The sequence below is a fragment of the Schistocerca serialis genome, chromosome 4 (assembly GCF_023864345.2).
Source record: "Schistocerca serialis cubense isolate TAMUIC-IGC-003099 chromosome 4, iqSchSeri2.2, whole genome shotgun sequence".
NCBI lineage: Eukaryota > Metazoa > Arthropoda > Insecta > Orthoptera > Acrididae > Schistocerca > Schistocerca serialis.
The window spans coordinates 14,676,778-14,697,499 of NC_064641.1; the positions used below are offsets into that span (position 1 = coordinate 14,676,778).

Genomic DNA, 20,722 nt, shown 5'->3' on the forward strand with positions numbered 1-20,722 from the left:
CTCCTGATCTTCCTCAATATAAAAAGTGTTCGGCTGTCGCCCTGGCTGTCATGTTCTCCAGATCTCTTACCCTTGGTCATTTGTTGCTGAGGAACTGGCATGCCACCCTACGCTACTATTTATTAACTCTAGCATAGAGATAAAGCTGCATGGAATGACGTAATCCTTTCTGTTGTTCATCGTCAATTCAACTCGACGTCCAGCCAGGTTACAATCTTTGTTGCTGCTAAAAGTGGCTATTCTGTAATTTAAGTGGTTCAGATGGCTCTGAGCACTATGGGACTTAACATCTGTGGTCATCAGTCCCCTAGAACTTAGAACTACTTAAACCTAACAAACCTAAGGACATCACACACATCCATGCCCGAGGCAGGATTCGAACCTGCGACCGTAGCAGTCGCGCGGTTCCGGGCTGAAGCGCCTAGAACCGTTCGGCCACTGCGGCCGTAACTCTGTGATTTAAAGCTCGCGACCTGTATACCGCCAAATCACTTACAAATTTAACACCTTCATCTGGAAGTGCTGCTTTTCCTTTTTCTCAGCATGGAGCGTTGCTCGTATTCAGACGCGCTAGCCTCCTATTTTAATATACTGACCGTTTATTTTGAATGTGGCATAAGTCGATTCTTTTAAAACAACGATAAATCACATAAAATAATTTTGTACGAATGAAACAGAAATTATGTGATATGTCGTTTGTTCAGAAAGCTCTTTCGTTGAAGGGTCAGACAAAATTCTATTCGTAGGTTTTCGTTGCGCCTGGCAGTTATGTAATACACTATACGGTAGTGTATTGCTGGTAGCATAACTGGCGAGCGTCGAGCATGAGCCACCTGTGGTACACGCCGTCTAATGGGAGGGTCCAGCAACAACACCGGAAGTATATGCCAGCGTGAACGCGTCAATGGTGTGTTTCTCCTAATATACTGCATATTCACAATAAGTAAAATTTTGTAATTTATTATATTTTCTTATATTGCAGTGTTTACGGCCAGCAGACTATTATGACACACACAGTTCCAGGTGGAATAACAGCCGCGCATTCATATGCCGCTGCAAATAATACGTTAGTAACGGGAGCAGTTTAGCCTGGCGCTTTGCTGTGCATCACTGCGAAGGCGCAGCGGAAGAACATCAGGTGCGGGTTCTTTAATACGGAGACGGAAACGGTGCCGGAATCTCGGTAGAGGCCGCACTGCGGGAGCCGTTTTGGACTGAGAAGTTCCTCCGGCGCGAAGACGAATGGCCTTCCACGACTGCGCGTAATACAGTTCCCGGCGAGTCACGCGCGTGCCCCGTCGCGGCGGGAGTAAACAATAAGTTGGGAGTGCCTCCCGAGTTTTACGCCTGCCTACATTGTTTAGGTGCCGCTCCCTTTCCGCGACGCTGGCTCTTTTTATGAGGCAATTTGCTCGCCGTGCCGCCACCAGAGGGCAGTGAGTTGCTGCGGCCGAATCGCCACACCGCACGAGCGTATTACTAATGCATGGCGTCGCGTTATTACGCAGGGCTTCGCGAGCGGCGGCGGGCTTAAATTCTTTACGTCGCAGCGTAATTGCCCTCCGGCCATAACCGCTCTCCTCTCCCCTTACCGAACTTCTTGGACTTTGTGGGCGAACTGCCAACAGCACTGTGCGGTCCTCACCCAGATGAAGTCGTAACAGCCGGAGACGCCGCGTAGCCGCTGCAACACATCTCACTCGTGCGAAGCAGTAGTGCTACTAACCAAACATGACCTCGATACGCGCCGGTGGTGCCATCTCTCGGACTTTGCACGGACTTTTCAGAACGCCCTCGTGCTAGGGGCGGCACCACTAACCTAGCTGTGGCAGGCCACGCATGTGTCGTGAACGGTACGGAGACCTATGTACGACGACGATTTCCAGCCTTGCCATAAATTTCCACCGGGACTCAGCAGCAGCTACGTTTTCCTGAAGACGGCGGGCTTATCGAGTCATGTTGAGTTTGGGATACGGCTGCAAAACTCTAGGAGACTGACAAGATTTATTACGCTGGGGAAGGCTGCAAAGTCGGACCCCCCACCTCAGGACAATCCGAGCCCAGGCACGCCCTCGATTCCGTCTCCTGAAGCTCTTTTCTGGCCGTACGTGGGGTCTGGACCCCTCCACCATCCTCCACACCTATAAATCCCTCATCCGCCCTATCCTCTGCTACGCCCACCCTGCCTGGACCTCCGCCCCCCCCCCTACCTTTTACAAATCCCTTCAAATCCTTGAACGCCATGCTCTCCGCCTCGCCTATCGCATCCGACTCCCCTCCCCGACACTGATCCTGTACGACCTCATTTCCTTCCCCCACCTCCTCCTTTTCCTCGAACGGATACGGATCCTCTACACCTCCCGTAAACTCGATCCTCCTCACCTGCTTGTCTCTCCCATCCTCTCCCACCCCCTGCCGCGCCTGTATTCCCACGTCCCACCTGCTCTCCACCTCTCCACCCTCCTTACCCTCTCCCAAGGTGGCTTCCGCCACCTCCTCCTCCCTTATGATGCTCCCCTCCATGTAGCCCTCCTATCAACTTTGATCCTCCCCTCCCACTTCCTGTGTTTTTTTTTTTTTCCTCAGGGCACCCTCTCTTCCTTTCTCTCCATTCCCTCCCTCCTCCTATACTCCCCCCTGCACCCTCGGGCTTCCCCTACCCCCCATACCTTCATTTCTCCCCCCATATCCTCTGCCATTGGCATCTCTGCTCTCCCGTCTCCCTCCCCCACCACCTTCTTCCCCTCTTGGCAGGTCCCCGGACTCGCACACTCTAAATGGACATTCGCGCGCCGAACATCATCGCCATCGGTTTAGTGTGTGTGCCGTCGTGTTCGTGATTCAGTGTTTCTCGCCGCCCACGCTCCTTCGTTCGCCTGTGTCGTCTAAATCATCTGTGTTTGTGCACAGTGCCGACAGTTTTCTTGGTTTTTTTTTTTTTCGTCGAGTGTGAACGACTTCGTGTTTTTTAATTATTGTATCTACTGAAACTTCCTGGCAGATTAAAAGTATGTGCCCGAACGAGACTCGAACTCGGGAACTTTGCCTTCTGCGGGCAAGTGCTCTACCATAGTTCTGCTAGGTTCGCAGGATAGCTTCTGTAAAGTTTGGAAGGTAGGAGACGAGATACTGGCAGAAGTACAGCTGTGAGGACGGGGCGTGAGTCGTGCTTGGGTAGCTCAGATGGAGCCGGCACGGTAGCTCAGCGTGTTCGGTCAGAGGGTTAACAGCCCCCTGTAGTTAAAAAAAAAACTGAGTTCGTGGATCAATGACGAACTTAAACGGATGTCTTACGACGTCCGCCACGAGCATAAGCAACGAACGTAAACGAACAAAATGAGATTTTAAGGGAAAAAAAAGATGGTAGAGCACTTGCCCGCGAAAGGCAAAGGTCCCGAGTTCGAGTCTCGGTCGGGCACACAGTTTTAATCTGCCAGGAAGTTTCATAACAGCGCACGCTCCGCTGCTGAGGGAAAATCTCATTCTGAAAACGGTATCTACTGTCTTTTTTTAACCACCAGTCTGTTACTTTTCTGTCTTCATTGGTTTTTCTATTTTATTGTAATGCTTGTGGCTGAAGAGCGGAGTAGCATTTTTCCGCTGCCAGCCCACCTTGTATGAAGTGCAAAATAACAACAAAGAAAAAAAAAGCTGCAAATTCACAGTCTTCGATCTTCTCGGTCGGTTTGTACACAGTGTTCGCGCCGTGATTGCGCAGTATACGGCCTGTTCTGTCCGTGTTGCTGGAGATGTGAGCTTAATGGCAAACCGGAGTGTACGAATGCACTGGTGGGAAGCCGCTGGCCGTCGTCTGCGGTTACTGTACTGTGGTGTGAGGCTTGGAGAATCACGCCAAACCACCCCACCCCCGCGCCATGACCTGCGGTCCGCTCGCAGTTTGTCAGCGTAGCCGCCCTGGACAGAACACTGTGCCCTGGACTGCGGCCAGTTCTGCGCGCGCGTGCGCCTACCAATTGCTGCCGCCGACTGCCCTGCGGTCTCGTCCACGGTCTGCTCGCTGGCGGCTTCTTCAGTCCGCCACTGTGATCGACTGCCCGCGAGAGCCTGTACGCACAGCAAGCTCTGAAAAAACACCGTGTATACCGAACAATACTCCTCCACCCGGGACCATGAAGATGCCAAGCAACAAACCTCTTATTGGCATCGCGTGTACTACTTGTTTCGATATGCAAATGACTATATTTGGAGTCACCGACGATGTCGGTCGACTTAAGGCTTGGAACTTCCTGGCAAATTAAAACTGTGAGCCGGAGCGAGACTTGAACTCGGGACCTTTGCCTTTCCCGGGCAAGTTGTGCAAGGTTGTAGAAGAGCTTGTGTGAAGTTTGGAAGGCAGTAGACGAGGTACTGGCAGAATTGAAGCTGTGAGGACGGGTCGTGAGTCGGGCTTGGGTAGCTCACGTGGCAGAGCACCTTAATGACGACATAGTCTCAAAAACCTTTTCATCCCCTATTGCATCCCCTTACCATATAAGATCCACACCCTCTCCAAATTTCTGTCCTCAGCGGTTTGGGCTGGGCGATTATGACCCAGTGAGTGTGTAAGTCAGTCGACACATGGACTTTTTATACAGGGTGTTACAAAAAGGTACGGCCAAACTTTCAGGAAACATTCCTCACACACAAAGAAAGAAAATATGTTATGTGGACATGTGTCCGAAAACGGTTACTTTCCATGTTAGAGCTCATTTTATTACTTCTCTTCAAATCACATTAATCATGGAATGGAAACACACAGCAACAGAACGTACCAGCGTGACTTCAAACACTTTGTTACAGGAAATGTTCAAAATGTCCTCCGTTAGCGAGGATACATGCATCCACCCTCCGTCGCATGGAATCCCTAATGCGCTGATGCAGCCCTGGAGAATGGCGTATTGTATCACAGCCGTCCACAATACGAGCACGAAGAGTCTCTACATTTGGTACCGGGGTTGCGTAGACAAGAGCTTTCAAATGCCCCCATAAATGAAAGTCAAGAGGGTTGAGGCCAGGAGAGCGTGGAGGCCATGGAATTGGTCCGCCTCTACCAATCCATCGGTCACCAAATCTGTTGTTGAGAAGCGTACGAACACTTCGACTGAAATGTGCAGGAGCTCCATCGCGCATGAACCACATGTTGTGTCGTACTTGTAAAGGCACATGTTCTAGCAGCACAGGTAGAGTATCTCGTATGAAATCATGATAACGTGCTCCATTGAGCGTAGGTGGAAGAACATGGGGCCCAATCAAGACATCACCAACAATGCCTGCCCAAACGTTCACAGAAAATCTCTGTTGATGACGTGATTGCACAATTGCGTACGGATTCTCGTCAGCCCACACATGTTGATTGTGAAAATTTACAATTTGATCAGGTTGGAATGAAGCCTGATCCGTAAAGAGAACATTTGCACTGAAATGAGGATTGACACACTGTTGGATGAACCATTCGCAGAAGTGTACCCGTGGAGGCCAATCAGCTGCTGATAGTGCCTGCACACGCTGTACATGGTACGGAAACAACTGGTTCTCCCGTAGCACTCTCCATACAGTGACGTGGTCAACGTTACCTTGTACAGCAACAACTTCTCTGACGCTGACATTAGGGTTATCGTCAACTGCACGAAGAATTGCCTCGTCCATTGCAGGTGTTCTCGTCGTTCTAGGTCTTCCCCAGTCGCGAGTCATAGGCTGGCATGTTCCGTGCTCCCTAAGACGCCGATCAATTGCTTCGAACGTCTTCCTGTCGGGACAGCTTCGTTCTGGAAATCTGTCTCGATACAAACGTACCGCGCCACGGCTGTTGCCCCGTGCTAATCCATACATCAAATGCGCATCTGCTAACTCCGCATTTGTAAACATTGCACTGACTGCAAAACCACGTTCGTGATGAACACTAACCTGTTGATGCTACGTACTGATGTGCTTGATGCTAGTACTGTAGAGCAGTGACTCGCGTGTCAACACAAGCACCGAAGTCAACATTACCTTCCTTCAATTGGGTCAACTGGCGGTGAATCGAGGAAGTACAGTACATACTGACGAAACTAAAATGAGCTCTAACACGGAAATTAAGCGTTTGCGGACACATGTCCACATAACATCTCTTCTTTATTTGTGTGTGAGGAATGTTTCCTGAAAGTTTTTCCGTACGTTTTTGTAACACCCTGTATATTTGGAGTCACGGACGATGGCGGTCGACTTAAGGCTTGAAACTTCCTGGCAAATTAAAACTGTGAGCCGGACCGAGACTGTAACTCGGGACCTTTGCCTTTCGCCGCCAAGTTCTGCTAGGTTGCATAAGAGCTTCTGTGAAGTTTGGAAGGTAGTAGACGAGGTACTGGCAGAATTGAAGCTGTGAGGACGGGTCGTCAGTCGTGCTTGGGTAGCTCACATGGTAGAGAATTTCCAAAAATGCTGAAACTCGTGTTTTTTTTTTTTTTTAAATTTCTGATTAAGAAACCAGATACCAATTTTCGTAGTTCCATCTTCAAAATTACCTCAATCGCGACATATTTTTAAAAAGCCTTTCATCCCTTATTTAATCCCTTTAGGGATGGAATCCCTTCTTAAACGATACCTACTATATAATATCCACACCCTCTCCAAATTTCTGTCCTTAACGGTTTGGGCTGGGCGATGATGATCCAGTGAGTGTGTAAGTCAATCGACACATTGACTTTTATATATAGAGATAACATTACATAACGTGTTACATAAAATGTAACGCCTGTACGCTTCTTCTGATAATACGATGAATGTAAATAAGTGTTGCAAACTCATTTTCTGCTTGATAATGCGTGACTAAAATACTTTAAAAATTATCATATGCACCTCAGTGTACTGTACATAAACTTTTTTTGTGACGCGTTATCTCTTAACTGAAAGTGCTTTAAAATTTTTTTGACATTTTCCGCATCCATCAAGACCATTTCACGTTGAGTCTGTCGAAGGAACATGAACATGTATCTTTTTTGTTAATACTTTGTATATATTCTTTTATGACGTGTTCTACATTCTTGAGGATCTGCTCACTACGGATCTATGGAACAAAAGTATATCCAACCTAAAATACGTAGCTCACAGAGCGAGTTGTGCGTAGACGCGGATGCTACGGATTTATTCAACATTTTAATGGCAAGAAGAAAATCAGTCTAATAAAAACTCAGTTTTCTCGTGGCTGTCGAAGAAAGGAGATGACTCACGAAAAGTTGCTTTTTCTGTTGATGAATCCTACGCTATCTAAATGTTTCTTAGGGCCCAAAGTGAAATGTACGAGAGTCACTCCAAAAGAAATGCACACTATTTTTATAAAAATACAGTTTTCATTCTGCATGTGTGAAAGTTTTACACTGTGTATATACATCCTTACCGCTTGTTTTCAAACTTAGTTCCACCTATTCCCGTGAGTGGCGCCGTCACAACATGTCTTCAAGACGGCTGCTACACTTGACGTTCGTCAGAAGCAATGTGCTTTCATAGAATTCCTGTGCTGTGAAAACGAGACAGTGGGAAACATGCACAAGAGGCTGAAAAACGTGTGTGGAGATGTTGCTGTCGATCGCAGTACAGTTAGTCGGTGAGCAAGCAGGGTACGTGACGAAAGCGGGCAAGGAAATATTGAGGATTGCCCTCGCAGCGGCAGGCCTCGTACTGCACACACTCCGGACAATGTGCAGAGAGTTAACGAATTGGTGACTGCTGACAGTCGCATCACAGTGAACGAATTGTCACGCTACGTTGGGATAGGGGAAGGAAGTGTTTGCAGAATACTGAAAGTGTTGGCGTTAAGAAAGGTTTGTGCCAGATGGGTTTCCAGGATGTTGACAGTGGTTCACAAAGAAACAAGAAAAACGGTATGCAGCGAACTTTTGGAACAGTACGAGAATGGTGGAGATGAATTTCTTGGAAGAATTGTGACAGGTGATAAAACATGGCTCCATCATTTTTCACCAGAGGCAATCATGCAAATTCACCCAATAAAAAAAAAATTCAAAACCACACCTTCTGTTGGAAAAGTTATGGCTACAGTGTTTTTCGATCCCGAAGGACTCTTGTTTGTGGACATCATGCCAAGTGGAACCACCGTAAATTCTGATGCATTTGTGACGACACTGAAGAAACTTCGAGCTCGACTGAGTCGTGTTCGACCACATCGGCAAAAGCAGGATGTTTTGCTGTTGCACGACAATGCACGGCCACACGTCAGTCAAGAAAACCATGGAAGTGATCACAAAACTCGGACGGCCAACACTGAGACACCCGCCTTACAGTCCTGACCTGTCTCGATGTGACTGTCATCTCTTTGGGAAACTGAAAGACCCTCTTCGTGGAACAAGGTTTGAGCATGATGACTCCCTTGTGCACGCTGCCAAACAGTGGCTCCAACAGGTTGGTCCAGAATTTTACCGTGCGGGTATACAGGCGCTGGCTCCAACACGGCGTGAGGCAGTTGGGAGGTATAACAGCCCACGTCGTGTTGTGCCGACCACACTGTATCTTGAATGGGTTTTTAAATTTGGTTTATATGCCCGACTTCTAATTGCACCACACAAGTCTCCAAGGTTGAGCAGTTATTGCCCGATGACAACACGCAATACAGTTTGTTAAAGCGGAGTTCGCCGTTATTAATAATTTTTTTAGATTTAATTTTATTACTCGTACAGAGACTCAACGTTCCGTTGTTTAACAGCGCGTCGTCAAAATAAGTATGGGATGCTAATGTGTTTGCAATACATAATGTCGACTATTGAGTTACAGTTCGTACCTCTTTTGCCATTCTAGAGGAGAGAAACCTTAACCGCTTCTGCTTCTCTAGTCTCAGTATCAAATGTTCACTAATTTCAATTTACTTCCTATCTCAGTTCAGTATTTAACGCAAATTATATATCAGTGTCATTTCAGAGATATTACGTCGGTTCCACACGAACGGAATAACACGTAATTGTCATTTAACATCACTTTTATTAATAATCCTTTTTTTTATGACGTAAATGTTAATGAATGATCACTATCTAGGAGGGAAGAGGGATTGATCCTAATCATCAGATAATAGCTTTTAATGAGCCCGCAATCGTTAATTAAATAAAAAGTCACGTTCGAGAATGATATGCGAACAACTTTCGTTACGTCCGTTTTCACGTATCTGTCAAAACTAATCCTGTCGCCCACACTGACGTTAACCCCTTTTGCCAGAACATCGAATCGTAACTATTATGTGAAAGTTTATACTAGTCCCCGAATTAATTCCTTTCAGATACGCGCACGACCGAACAGCAGAACGGAACACAAAACGACTTGTTTTAACAACCGAACAACGCAATGACGTTACATTACGACAATGTCCGCCCAATGAACATCTCTTTGGCTTTATCTTTTCTACTCTGCCTCATTAAATTATTCCTAATTACGATTTATTCAGCTATTTAACGAAAACCTCTAACAAAAAATAAAATAAATTTATCCCAACGTAAAAGATCCGTTATACAGGGTGTTACAAAAAGATACGGCTAAACTTTCAGGAAACATTCCTCACACACAAAGAAAGAAAATATGTTATGTGGACATATGTCCGAAAACGCCTACTTTCCATGTTAGAGCTCATTTTATTACTTCTCTTCAAATCACATTAATCATGGAATGGAAACACACAGCAACAGAACGTACCAGCGTGACTTCAAACACTTTGTTACAGGAAACGTTCAAAATGTCCTCCGTTAGCGAGGATACATGCATCCACCCTCCGTCGCATGGAATCCCTGATGCGCTGATGCAGCCCTGGAGAATGGCGTATTGTATCACAGCCGTCCACAATACGAGCACGAAGAGTCTCTACATTTGGTACCGGGGTTGCGCAGACAAGAGCTTTCAAATGCCCCCATAAATGAAAGTCAACAGGTTTGAGGTCAGGAGAGCGTGGAGACCACGGAATTGGTCCGCCTCTACAAATCCGTCGGTCACCGAATCTGTTGGTGAGAAGCGTACGAACACTTCGACTGAAATGTGCAGGAGCTCCATCGTGCATGAACCACATGTTGTGTCGTACTTGTAAAGGCACATGTTCTAGCAGCACAGGCAGAGTATCCCGTATGAAATCATGATAACGTGTTCCATTGAGCGTAGGTGGAAGAACATACTGACGAAACTAAAATGAGCTCTAACATGGAAATTAAGCGTTTCCGGACACATGTCCACATAACATCTGTTCTTTATTTGTGTGTGAGGAATGTTTCCTGAAAGTTTGGCCGTACCTTTTTGTAACACCCTATACAGGGATGGAAATTATGTGGAGCAATGAAAATATTGTTCCTAAAGGATGTATCTACACACTGTAAAACTTTCAAACGTGTAGAATAAAAGATGGATTTAAAAAAAAATAGTGTGCAATTTTTTTTTGGAGTGACCCTCGTATTATTTGTTTCAGAAGTACGCCTCTGTTACAGTATATTTTAATAACTGTATTAAGTGTGGCTCGCTCGTGGTGTCTCTCGCAGCGAGGTACAGTAGCTACGGCGCGGTCAGGGCCTAAGCTCGCTGCAGAAGATGGCGGCTTTGGCGGGGGCGTCGGGCGCACTTGTAATATGGCGGCCACGCAGACCTCTGCCCCCGATTGCGGCGCCTCCGGCCGTAAAAGTTGCCCCGGCGGGCGGCAGCCGCCGTGTGTACCTTGGGACGGACATTCCTCTGCCGCCTGCCGCCCGGCTCCACGTGTCCTCCGAGATGAAATTGTGAGCGCCGGCGGCAAATGCCCCGAGGCGCGGGGATTCGTCCTCCCGGAGAAATACCGTCCACCGTGGGCCACAGTCACGCAGTACAGGTGCCTACAATTCGTTGCCCCCGCTCTGCCGTTGCTTATTCTCCACATCTCCGCAGTGCTACGTTTTAGGCATCCCGCACTACATCTGAATTTTGACTCCGCAAACTACTGTACAAGACGTGAGGAAAAGATTTAGCGTAACAGTATCGGTAGCAGCAATTCCTACTGCCTCGATGCTTCAAGTGTCTGCGGCTCGTGGTCTTGCAGTAGCGTTCTCGCTTCCCGGTCCCGGGTTCGATTCCCGGTGGGGTCGGGGATTTTGTCTGCCTCCAGATGACTGGGTGTTGTGTGTCATTCATCATCATTTCCTCCTCATTCACTTTCAAGTCGCCGTAGTGGCGTTAAAGAACCTGTGGGGCGGCGGGCGAACCGCCCCGCGAGGGGTCTCCCGGCCAACAATGCCATACGCTCATTATTATTCATTATTGATGCTTTCAGTCATCATCATCACATTCGTCATCGTTTTGACAGCCGATGTTGGGCAAAGGCCTTCTCTGGACTTTTTCGGCCATCGCGGTCTTCCACACACGCATCACGTTCCCCATCAAAGTTTTCTAATGCCGTCTACCCACCTTTCAATAGGTCGTCGCCACAGTCTTTTTTAATCATCTTTTTTGAAACCAAGAAAGTGTTTCCTTGGTCCATTTGCCATCCATTGGCCGGGTTACATCTCCCACTCTCTTCAATTCCATCGTTATTCCAAAGTCAATCCGCGATTTCCTTATCTTACCTTCGCGGTTCTTACACAGGGTGTAAATTTTAAGTTGACAAACCAGAATAGCTCGAAAAATAAGCTTCACACGGAAAAGTGTGTAGAATCCAAAGTTGATTATTTTCGAGGGGGACATCTGTTAGTGCTAAAATTAGCCCGCCACCCCACCCCCTGAGGATGGGGCGGGAGGCAAGTTTAAAATTTCAAATGGGAACCCCTATTTTTTATTGCAGAATCACATTTTAGATAAAAAAAACTACGTACATTTGTTTTGGTTCTTGGTAAGTGGCGCTGCAATTCAAGAAAATCCATGTTCTCGTTTTTGCGTGGAAAATGGTTACGGATAAATAAAAAATTACTTATTTACTTCGTAAATTTTGATTCGCTAAAAGTGAAACTCTCCCCCTCTCTCCGCATAGGGTGGGGTTTGAGAGAGAGAGGAACTATAGTTTTACAAATGTTGACCCAAGTATTATTCGAATCTGCGGAAAAAAAAAGTATTTGGGTCAACATTTTTCGAGCTATTCTGGTTTGTCAACGTAAAATTTACTCCCTGTATGTAGATCAAGGACCGCGAAGATAACATAAGGAAATGGCGGATTGACTTTGGAATAACGATGGAATTAAAGAGAGTGGGAGATGTAACCCGGCCAATCGATGGAAATCAATGCCGCAATTGATTTTGGCACCTCGAGGAAAAGAATTTCCGAAGATAGGGTGCCGTGTGAAAGACAGTACGCTCGCGAGTGGCAGTTTTACGGAGCCACCTTCCTCCGGCGACGCCTGGGGAAGGAGCGCCTGCCCGGGGCGCGGCCAGATTGCAGCGCTGGTCCCGATTAGCCGTCGGCTTTGTCGTCGTCGCCGCCGCCTGCCGGCTCCGCCGCCTAATTGGCGGCGCTCTCTGCTCGCCCCGGCCGCTGGCGCGCGCCCAAAGTAATTGGACGGCCGGTGCGCTGCGCTGCGGTGCGGTGCGGCGGCCTTTCTTGCCGGGATTGGGGGAGCGCGGCAGGCGATTGCCGTCGGGCACCGCCTTACCGCTTCCAAGGACCAGCTGGCGGCCGCTGCTGCGGGGAGAGGGGTCCGCTTCCGATCCAGTCTGCACTGTCGCCGGTTAATGAATGTCTCGAAACGAAAACTAGTCAGGAAAATACTTCGCGTGTCTTACAGCCTCTTGCGAGCCTTTCCGCGCTTCTAGGCCTAAAAACTGTGTGACACGAGGAAGGATAGCACACAACGAATTGATACTTATTCTACTTAGTATATACCCACAGTCATCGCACCCCTGGTCGTTCCTCTGACGATGTTTTACTGTCAAAATGGTGGCGCACAGCAATCAGTCGTCCTTTCCTTTCAGGTTTTACCAACGCAAATCTAGATTTCGGCTAGTAGTGCCTAGCCGCTATCAATGCACTAGTTCATAGTTTCAGTACAAGCCCTACCATGCCAGTCATGCACTATGGAATACTCCATCGATAACGGCTAGGCGCTACCCAAATCTACAGTACTGGCCATTAAAATTGCTACACCACGAAGATGACGTGCTACAGACGCGAAATTTAACCGACAGGAAGAACATGCTGTGATTTGCAAATGATTAGCTTTTCAGAGCATTCACACAAGGTTGGCGCCGGTGGCGATACCTACAACGTGCTGACATACGGAAAGTTTCCAACCGATTTCTCATACACAAACAGCAGTTGACCAGCGTTGCCTGGTGAAACGTTGTTGTGATGCCTCGCGTAAGGAGGAGAAATGCGTACCATCACGTTTCCGACTTTGATAAAGGTCGGATTGTAGCCTATCGCGATTGCCGTTTATCGTATCGCGACATTGCTGCTCGCGTTGGTCGAGATCCAATGACTGTTAGCAGAATATGGAATCGGTGGGTTGAGGAGGGTAATACGGAACGCCGTGCTGGAACACTAGCAGTCGAGATGACAGGCATCTTATCCGCATGGCTGTAACGGATCGTACAGCCATGTCACGTGTTTCGAGCCAGGAAATGCAGCAAGCAGCATCCATACGGTCAGTGTGACGACGTCCGGAGGATCATGAGATGTCGCCATGACGACCGATCTTGCGGATGTTCTTGAAGTGCCTGCAGAGACGAGCTCGCCGGCAGTGTTGCGGCCAACAATGCCACTGGTCAGAGAAGGGGGTCCACGTCGCCTTTTAAGAGGAGACCCCCCGTACATCGTCGCGATATAAAAAAGACGTGCTAAGATATCTCAGTAATTTTATATTTACATGAAAGCCTGTACCTTAATCTACTTTTCTACATAATTTCCGTCAATAATGAGGCACTTGTCATAACGTTGTACCAGTTTTTCAATGCCCTCCCCATAGAAGTCTGCCGCCTGACTTGTTAACCACTGCATCACCACTCTTTTGACATCGTCATCGTCGACCGCCCAGGTGTTCCTTCAACTGCAGGAACAGATGGTAGTCACTGCGCGCAAGATCGGGGCTGTACGGAGGATGATCTAGAGTTTCCCATCGAAAAGATGTGATGGAGATCCTTGGTCTGATTCGCGAAATGGGGACGGGCATTGTCTTGCAGTGAAACGATGCCCTTGCTCAACTTCCATGGACTGTTGCGTAAACCGTCGCCTCCATTTCTACAAAATCGTGCGTGGACTGCTGTTACCATCTATCGCTAGTTTCGAACTAATGACTTACAGAGTATACCTGTGTACTCAAGCAGCTGTTTTGACTGCCTAACGTGAACCATTAAGATGCGAAATAAATAGGAATTACTTTCTGGTTCCTGAGTCTATAATAAGGTGAATCAGAAATTCCCGTATCTGTCAGTTTCATCGTGGGTGGCCCGTAATGTCTGCCTGGTGGGGACGAATGTTCGGACGGGAAGGAAATATCAGAAGTTCTTCCGAAGATACGGAGGCTCGCTACTTGCGGGCAATTTCCTTCTGGGACGAGGAATTTATTCGAGGTGAAGAGGGTGGAGGCAGAGATTAGCATAAACGTATTCAAATGCGGCGATGATACGCGGCGCTAAGTGCCGGCGAGATATGTTGAGCAGTGGCGTGGGTGTGGCTGGCGCAAAGCCAGGAAGTGATAGCTGGCTGAAGGGTGGTGGGGGAAGTGTGGAGGGGGGGGGGGGGGGAGGCAGAGGAACCGCTAGGTCTGCGGAAGGGTGGCTGGCGTCACCGCACTCCGCTTACGCACACAATACCCGACTACCGCATGGAACGTCGCCGCACGGTCGAATGCCTCGGCACACTCCAGTCAATAAGATTTCCGAGGGGTGTTCGGAAAATAAGCAAAGATTTTGTTTTGTTACCACGCGGCGATAAAACATCCTAGCGATTCCGCTTTGCGGGGAAATGTCATGAAGTTTTAATTCGCGCCAAGACATCAAACTGCAACCATATGGTGTTTGCCTTTCACTACAAATTCACCCTTAAAGGCGACCCTTTTTCCGAATGATGTGGACACTTGGTGGACACTTAACTTTTAAAAGTCTGCATTTTACTAGTTCAGGAAACGTTCCATCTCTAAAATCACCTTGTCGTTCTTCTGGGAATGCCTTTAAATCTGCATCTACATTTATACTCCGCAAGCCACCCAACGGTGTGTGGCGGAGGGCACTGTACGTGCCAGTTTTATTTCCTCCCTTTCCTGTTCCAGTCGCGTATGGTTCGCGGGAAGAACGACTGCCGGAAAGCCTCCGTGCGCGCTCGAATCTCTCTAATTTTACATTCGTGATCTCCTCGGGAGGTATAAGTAGGGGGGAAGCAATATATTCGACACCTCATCCAGAAACGCACCCTCTCGAAACCTGGACAGCGAGCTACACCGCGATGCAGAGCGCCTCTCTTGCAGAGTCTGCCACTTGAGTTTGCTAAACATCTTACGAAATGATTTCTGTATTTGGGGAAAGAGGAGGAAGTCACTGTCTAATAGGGCAGAAAAATATCGGGAGATGAGAAAAAATCAAACAAGTGGCATGAGTGAATGGGCTCGGGTGTTGACACGGAGCAGGGACACCCCTTAGGACAGCGCCCTGTAACACCTTCAGGACATTTAGGTAATACGCTCCTCTGGCGCTTCGCTCCTTACGAGACCCAACATTTGGGTAAGATTGCCACGTTAGGTACTGTTTCTGAAAAACAAATCGAAACAAAAGCGCATGTAGAGTCAGTGGTATTTCCTTCATCAGGAATGTCTACAAAGTGGCCACTGCGATGGACAACATTTTTTAAATCAGAATCTTGGATCGCTTCATTACGATATTCCTCTCGTAATGAAAGAGCAGCTGCATCCAAATACACTACTGGCCATTAAAATTGCTGCACCACGAAGATGACGTGCTACAGACACGAAATTTAACCGACAGGAAGAAGATGCTGTGATATCCAAATGATTAGCTTTTCAGAGCATTCACACAAGGTTGGCGCCGGTGGCGACACCTGCAACGTGCTGACATGAGGGAAGTTTCCAACCGATTTCTCATAAACAAACAGCAGTTGACCGGCGTTGCCTGGTGAAACGTTGTTGTGATGCCTCGTGTAAGGAGGAGAAATACGTACCATCACATTTCCGACTTAGATAAAGGTCGGATTGTAGCCTACCGCGATTGCGGTTTATCGTATCGCGACATTGTTGCTCGCGTTGGTCGAGATCCAATGATTGTTAGCAGAATATGGAATCGGTGGGTTGTTGTTGTTGTGGTCTTCAGTCCTGAGACTGGTTTGATGTAGCTCTCCATGCTACTCTATCCTGTGCCAGCCTCTTCATCTCCCAGTACCTACTGCAGTTGAGGAGGGTAATAGGGAACGCAGTGGTGCATCCCAACGGCCTCGTTTCACTAGCAGCAGGCATGTTATCCGCATGGCTGTAACGGATCGTGCAGCCACGTCTCGATCCGTGAGTCAACAGATGGGGACGTTTGCAAGACAACAACCATCTGCACGAACAATTCGACGACGTTTGCAGCAGCATGGACAATCAGCTCGGAGACCGTGTCTGCGGTTACCCCTGACGTTGCATCACAGACAGGAGCGCCTGCGATGGTGTACTCAACGACGAACCTGGGTGCACGAATGGCAAAACATCATTTTTTCGGATGAATCCAGGTTCTGTTGACAGCATCATGACGGTCGCATCCGTGTTTGGCGACATCGCGGTGAACGCACATTGGAAGCGTGTATTCGTCATCGCCATACTAGCGTATCACCCGGCGTGATGGTACGGGGTGCCATTGGTTACACGTCTCGGTCACCTCTTGTTCGCATTGATGGCACTTTGAACACTGGAACAGATGTGTTACGACCCGTGGCTCTACCCTTCATTCGATCCCTGCGAAACCCAGCATTTCAGCAGGAAAACGCACGACCGCATGTTGCAGGTCCTGTAAGGGCCTTTCTCGATAAAGAAAATGTTCGACTGCTGCCCTGGCCGGCACATTCTCCAAATCTTTCACCAATTGAAAACGTCTGGTCAATGGTGGCCGAGCAACTGGCTCGTCACAATACGCCAGTCACTACTCTTGATGAACTGTGGTATCGTGTTGATGCTGCATGGGCAGCTGTACCTGTACACGCCATCCCAGCTCTGTTTGACTCAATGCCCAGGTGTATCAAGGCCGTTATTACTGCCAGAGCTGGTTGTTCTGGGTACTGATTTCTCAGGATCTATGCACCCAAATTGCGTGAAAATGTAATCACATGTCAGTTCTAGTATAATATATTTGTCCACTGAATATCCGTTTATCATCCGCATTTCTTGTTGGTGTAGCAATTTTAATGGCGAGTAGTGTATTTAGAAAATTAGACCATTTGAAAGACGGAAAAAAGTTCCTTGGTTTTCCGTGCACTCTCTCTGGCTCCATATTTATTTCGACACGGACAAAATTACCGTGTTAATGCAGATGCGCAATCTATTAAAGTGGGCCCGACTCCGCCGAAACATGCTATTTTCGCGCCAGTTTAATTAATTTTAATGCTGCGCTTAATTGTAAACCCTTTTACATATAATCAGATCGCGAAATTGAATTCGAGATCCTGAGCAGATTAACCCCATTGGAATTTGCATGGATAGTACGAACGGCGCAGGGCTACAAAACGGTAATGACAAATACAGGCGCGATTGCGACCGCCGTTCTGCCACACAGCAGCTTCATCTGCCCAGCTGTGCGGCCGCTCGCTGTCGTAATAACCCCCCACGTAGCGTCCACCTGCAGTTCACGCTAACTTCCACATCGCCTTTTTCCTCAGCAGGACACTGCTGTCCCCATTACATACCTACCACTCACTCCGCAGATTATATCCTCGATAAATTAGTGGAGACACTTCTACATCTACATCTACATCCATACTCTGCAAGCCACCTGACGGAGTGTGGCGGAGGGTGCCTTGAGTACCTCTATCGGTTCTCCCTTCTATTCCAGTCTCGTATTGTTCGTGGAACGAAAGATTTTCGGTATGCCTCTGTGTGGGCTCTAATCTCTCTGCTTTTATCCTCATGGTCTCTTCGCGAGATATACGTAGGAGGGAGCAATATACTGCTTGACTCCTCGGTGAAGGTGTGTTCTCGAAACTTCAACAAAAGCCCGTACCGAGCTACTGAGCGTCTCTCCTGCAGAGTCTTCCACTGGAGTTCATCTACGTAACGCTTTCGCGATTACTAAATGATCCTGTAACGAAGCGCGCTGCTCTCCGTGGGATCTTCTCTATCTTTTCTATCAACCCCATCTGGTACGGATCAGTGAGCAGTATTCAAGCAGTGGGCGAACAAGCGTACTGAAACCTACTTCCTTTGTTTTCGTACTGCATTTCCTTAGTATTCTTCCAATGAATCTCAGTCTGGCATCTGCTTTACCGACGATCAACTTTGTATGATCATTCCATTTTAAATCACTTATAATGCCTACTCCCAGATAAGTTATGGATTTAACTGCTTCCAGTTGCTGGCCTGCTATATTGTAGCTAAATGATAAAGGATGTTTCCTTCTGCACCATGCGTCAATTCGTTGCAGATCCTCCTGCATTTCAGTACAATTTTCTGTTGTTACAACCTCTCGATATACTACAGCATCATCCGCAAAGAGCCTCAGTGAACTTCCGATGTTATCCACAAGGTCATTTATGTATATTGTGAATAGCAACGGTCCTGCGACACTCCCCTGCGGCACACCTGAAATCACTCTTACTTCGAAAGAGTTCTCTGCATTGAGAATGACATGCTGCGTTCTGTTATCTAGGAACTCTTCAATCCAATCACACAATTGGTCTGGTAGTCCATATGCTCTTACTTTGTTCATTAAACGACTGTGGGGAACTGTATCGAACACCTTGTGGAAGTCAAGAGCCGACCCGAGTGGCCGAGCGGTTCTAGGCACTTCAGTCTGGGAGCACGCGACCGCTACGGTCGCAGGTTCGAATCTTGCATCGGGCATGGGTGTCTGTGATGTCCCTAGGTTAGTTAGCTTTAAGTAGTTCTAAGTTCTAGGGGACTGATGACCTCAGAAGTTAAGTCCCATAGTGCTCAGAGCCATTTGAACCATTTTTTTTTTTTTTTTTTTGGAAGTCAAGAAACACTGCATCTACCTGGGAACCCGTGTATATGGCCCTCTGAGTCTCGTGGACGAATAGCCCGAGCTGGGTTTCACACGATCGGCTTTTTCGAAACCGATGTTGATTCCTACAGAGTAGATTTCTATTCTCCTGAAAAGTCATTATACTCGCACATAGTACGTGTTCCAAAATTCTACAACTGATCGACATTAGAGATATACGTCTATAGTTCTGCACATCTGTTCGACGTCCCTTCTTGAAAACGGGGATGACCTGTGCCCTTTTCCAATCCTTTGGAACGCTACGCTCCTCTAGAGACCTACGGTACACCGCTGCAAGAAGGGGGGCAAGTTCCTTCGCGTACTCTGTGTAAAATCGAACTGGTATCCCATCAGGTCCAGCGGCCTTTCCTCTGAACCTCTCTTCTGTTTCAATGTAATGAATGAGCCAATAAGAATACAAATTTAATTTTTGAATAACACATTAATTACTCGACAAGATGAAATATATTTATCTTTCAACAAGCTAAACCCCATTCCGTAAACTGTCCAACTCCCGTGTACTTCATTGTTTGATTACACGATTGCAGAATAATCACTGGGAGCAGATGCTTTCATAAAATATCTGCGAGTGCGCGTCCGGATCGCTTTGAAGTGCACGATGTCGCCTGTTCTACACCTTATTTTAGATCCATGTGACGATGCTGTGCTGATTATTTTTATATGTTTTGACGATGCCATTATGGCCTTATCACTGTAGGACATGGTGTAAAAAAGATGTGAGGATGGTCTTTACGTACTGAAACCGGTCATCGTCTAATGAATTGACATTATGATCAGAGACTGGAATAAAAAACATTTGACAGTATTGGATCACTGCGTACGCGATTTGGTTCATATGGCTCTGAGCTCTATGGGACTTAACTTCTGAGGTCATCAGTCCCCTAGAACTTAGAACTACTTAAACCTAACTAACCTAAGGACATCACACACATCCATGCCCGAGGCAGGATTCGAACCTGCGACCGTAGTGGTCGCGCGGTTGCAGACTGTAGCGCCTAGAACCGCTCGGCCATCCCGGCCGGCTACGCGATTGTGTCGCAGTTGATGAATACCACTTTACACCTGAGACCAAGCAGCAATCACGCCAGCGGCGGCATCCTTCTTCGCGAAAGCCGCGGAAGTTCAAACAAACACAGTCTGCCGGTGAAGTCTTGACAACCGGTTTTTGGGATCGGAATGGGGTATTAAAAAAAAAAAGTTCAAATGTGTGTGAAATCTTATGGGACTTAACTGCTAAGGTCATCAGTCCCTAAGCTTACACACTACTTAACCTAAATTATCCTAAGGACAAACACAAACACCCATGACCGAGGGAGGACTCGGACCAGCCGCACCGTCCATGACTGCAGCGCCCAGACCGCTCGGCTAATCCCGCGCGGCGGAAAGGGGTATTGTTGGTCGACTTTATGCCCACTGGGACCACAATTAACGCTGACAATTACTGTGAGACTGTGAAAAAACTCAAACGGGCAATTCAGAACCGGAGAAGAGGAATGCTGAGCAAGGGCGTACACATTCTCCATGACAACGCTCGCCCACACATCGCTCGGCAAACCGTTGCTCTCCTGCAACAGTTTCAGTGGAACATAATCAC

The 20,722-nt window shown here is 47.6% G+C and overlaps 1 protein-coding gene across 1 annotated transcript in view; it reads right to left on the reverse strand.

Moving 5' to 3' along the window:
• Positions 1-1,084: 1,084 nt before the first annotated feature.
• The window catches only part of LOC126473667 (uncharacterized), a 54,332-nt gene continuing 34,694 nt past the window's right edge, over positions 1,085-20,722 (reverse strand). Inside the window, exons 3-6 of the mRNA XM_050100900.1 lie at positions 12,299-12,632; positions 10,433-10,772; positions 3,827-4,065; positions 1,085-1,256 (exon numbers count right to left, since the gene is read on the reverse strand). Of these exons, the coding sequence (XP_049956857.1) occupies positions 1,085-1,256; positions 3,827-4,065; positions 10,433-10,772; positions 12,299-12,632 (1,085 nt within the window). The remainder of the gene's footprint in view (positions 1,257-3,826; positions 4,066-10,432; positions 10,773-12,298; positions 12,633-20,722) is intronic.